We start from the raw sequence: 1,986 nt of genomic DNA on the forward strand, positions 1-1,986 counted from the left end.
ATGAGTATCTCACGAGCCCTAAAATTATCTCTCAATCACCTTATTACACCCACCTTCGAGAACTCCACCCAGGACTCTATTCTCTCCTGAACGGAATGCTTGGTAAACCACCTCATTTTTCTCCTCCCTATTTTCTCAGTAGTCAGAAGTACACTGACTCAGTTTAAGTTTTTTCTTTCGTTCGTTCTTTTATTTTTTTAATAATAAAATTTACCAAAGCCCATTACAGGAAAGCACCATTTTGTTCTTTCCATATGAATGACCAGAAACCATAGAGATAAGGAACCAGATGAGAGACTGACCTGGATGGAACTAAGTGATAAATAAGGAGTTATCCTCAGAGCTACAAGGTTTATTTGAGGATAAGGAAGCTAGATCCTGGGATGGAGAACTGTGCTGTGGACTCCAAGATGTGCATGAACACTCAAGATGGCTTCTGTTCCTACACACCTCCATCCTGTGCCACAGCTTCTGCATTAAGCTTTTCTAATTCTTCACCACTGGATTCTGTAAGATACAGCTGGTACCTAGCCCCAAGAGTCTTTGTCCGGGAAGAATAGTGACAGTGCCAGAGACTGCAGAGGCCATAGATGGTAATCAACAAGGTAAGCCCTAAGAACAGGTGCCAGCAGAAAAAAATGGTTACGAATGCCAGGTCCGTGGGGTTGTCTGCCCTCCAGGGCTGTCCAGTGAAAGGTATATACATCTCACAGATCTGTAACATCCAGGTGCTTAACACCAGTCCCATCCAGCACTTGAGGATCCAGAGTGGGGCATTGTCAGGGACCCAGATCTCCACAGTGAGAATCAGAGCAAGCAAGAAGGCAGGCAACACAAACAGAAGATGCACTCGGATCTCTAAGACGCTTTTGTTTTCAATATGGGCTGTCATCAGCAGTGCCACCACATAGAAAGCCAGGGCTTCACCTGCGCGCTCCAGCTTCACACTCCAACTTGCCTGTTTTGCCTGGCTCACAATGTCTGCTATGCCACTGAGAATAAAGAACCCAAACATGGTTACATGCTGCCAGGTGTCCTTGAAAACAAACAGACGCTGAGGGTCCTTCCAGTCTATCATCATCAGACGGTTGACCCCTAGGGGGTAGTAGTATTCACAAAGAATGGCAAAAGCAGCCATAACCACCTTCACCACTGCTTCATAGGATACCTGCAAAACCAGCCCGCGACCCAGCAGCTTCCTTGGGAGCAAGAGGTGCTTGAGCATCTTCTGTTTCCGGAGCAGGGCCAAGGACATTAGCGACGAATAATAGATTGAGAACACGAGGAGGCCAAATCCTGACAGGAGGTGTCCTTCAAAGCTTCCCATGGTTCTTCTATGTGATGAGGAGCAGAGCCAGTGATGAGCTAGATACACCTTTGCCAACTCTCCTCAGAAGCCTCACAAGAGATTCTTAGAGCCTGCAGGAGCAACCTGGTACTGCCACCCACTTGTAAGAAAGAAGATCTGCAACACTCCCAGCGTGGGACCTCTAAGTAATGAGGTATTTCTTCATCGCAGAGTATTCTTGTCTGAGGCTTACTGGTACTTTGATTTCAGCTTTTCTACCACGTGGCAGGGACTACAGGCTTGCCCTTCCTTTCAGTAAGCCTCATGCCCAGCCCATCATGGGCAGGGAAGTGGGAGGAGAAACAAAATACTTTGGCAGAGAACTGTGGGCTGACTACTACTGACTAGGTGCCAGGCATGGCATATTTCTCTCATTTAAATATTAAATATTAATGTTTAAATCTAATTAAAATTTAAATAAAATTAAATCTTGATATATATATATTTAATTTTTTTAATATAATATTTTTTTCTTTTCTTTTTTTTTAATTTATTTTTTATTAGGTATTTTCCTCATTTACATTTTCAATGCTATCCCAAAAGTCCCCCATACCCACCCCCCCAACCCCCTACCCACCCACTCCCCCTTTTTGGCCCTGGGGTTCTCCTGTACTGGGGCATACAAAGTTTGCAAGACC

General features: G+C 44.8%; 1 protein-coding gene across 1 annotated transcript; it reads right to left on the reverse strand.

Moving 5' to 3' along the window:
- Nucleotides 1-442: 442 nt before the first annotated feature.
- Nucleotides 443-1,327, reverse strand: LOC110311273 (transmembrane epididymal protein 1A-like). The gene has a single exon (XM_021184534.1). The coding sequence runs from the start codon at nucleotides 1,325-1,327 to the stop codon at nucleotides 443-445; it is 885 nt and encodes a 294-aa protein (XP_021040193.1).
- Between the last annotated feature and the right edge of the window lie 659 nt (nucleotides 1,328-1,986).

Source organism: Mus caroli, chromosome 16 (assembly GCF_900094665.2).
Source record: "Mus caroli chromosome 16, CAROLI_EIJ_v1.1, whole genome shotgun sequence".
Classification (NCBI taxonomy): Eukaryota; Metazoa; Chordata; class Mammalia; order Rodentia; family Muridae; genus Mus; species Mus caroli.

What these genes read in the sequence shown, in the direction of transcription:
- LOC110311273 (XM_021184534.1), bottom strand. Translation starts at nt 1,327, where the DNA reads ATGGGAAGCTTTGAAGGACACCTCCTGTCAGGATTTGGCCTCCTCGTG.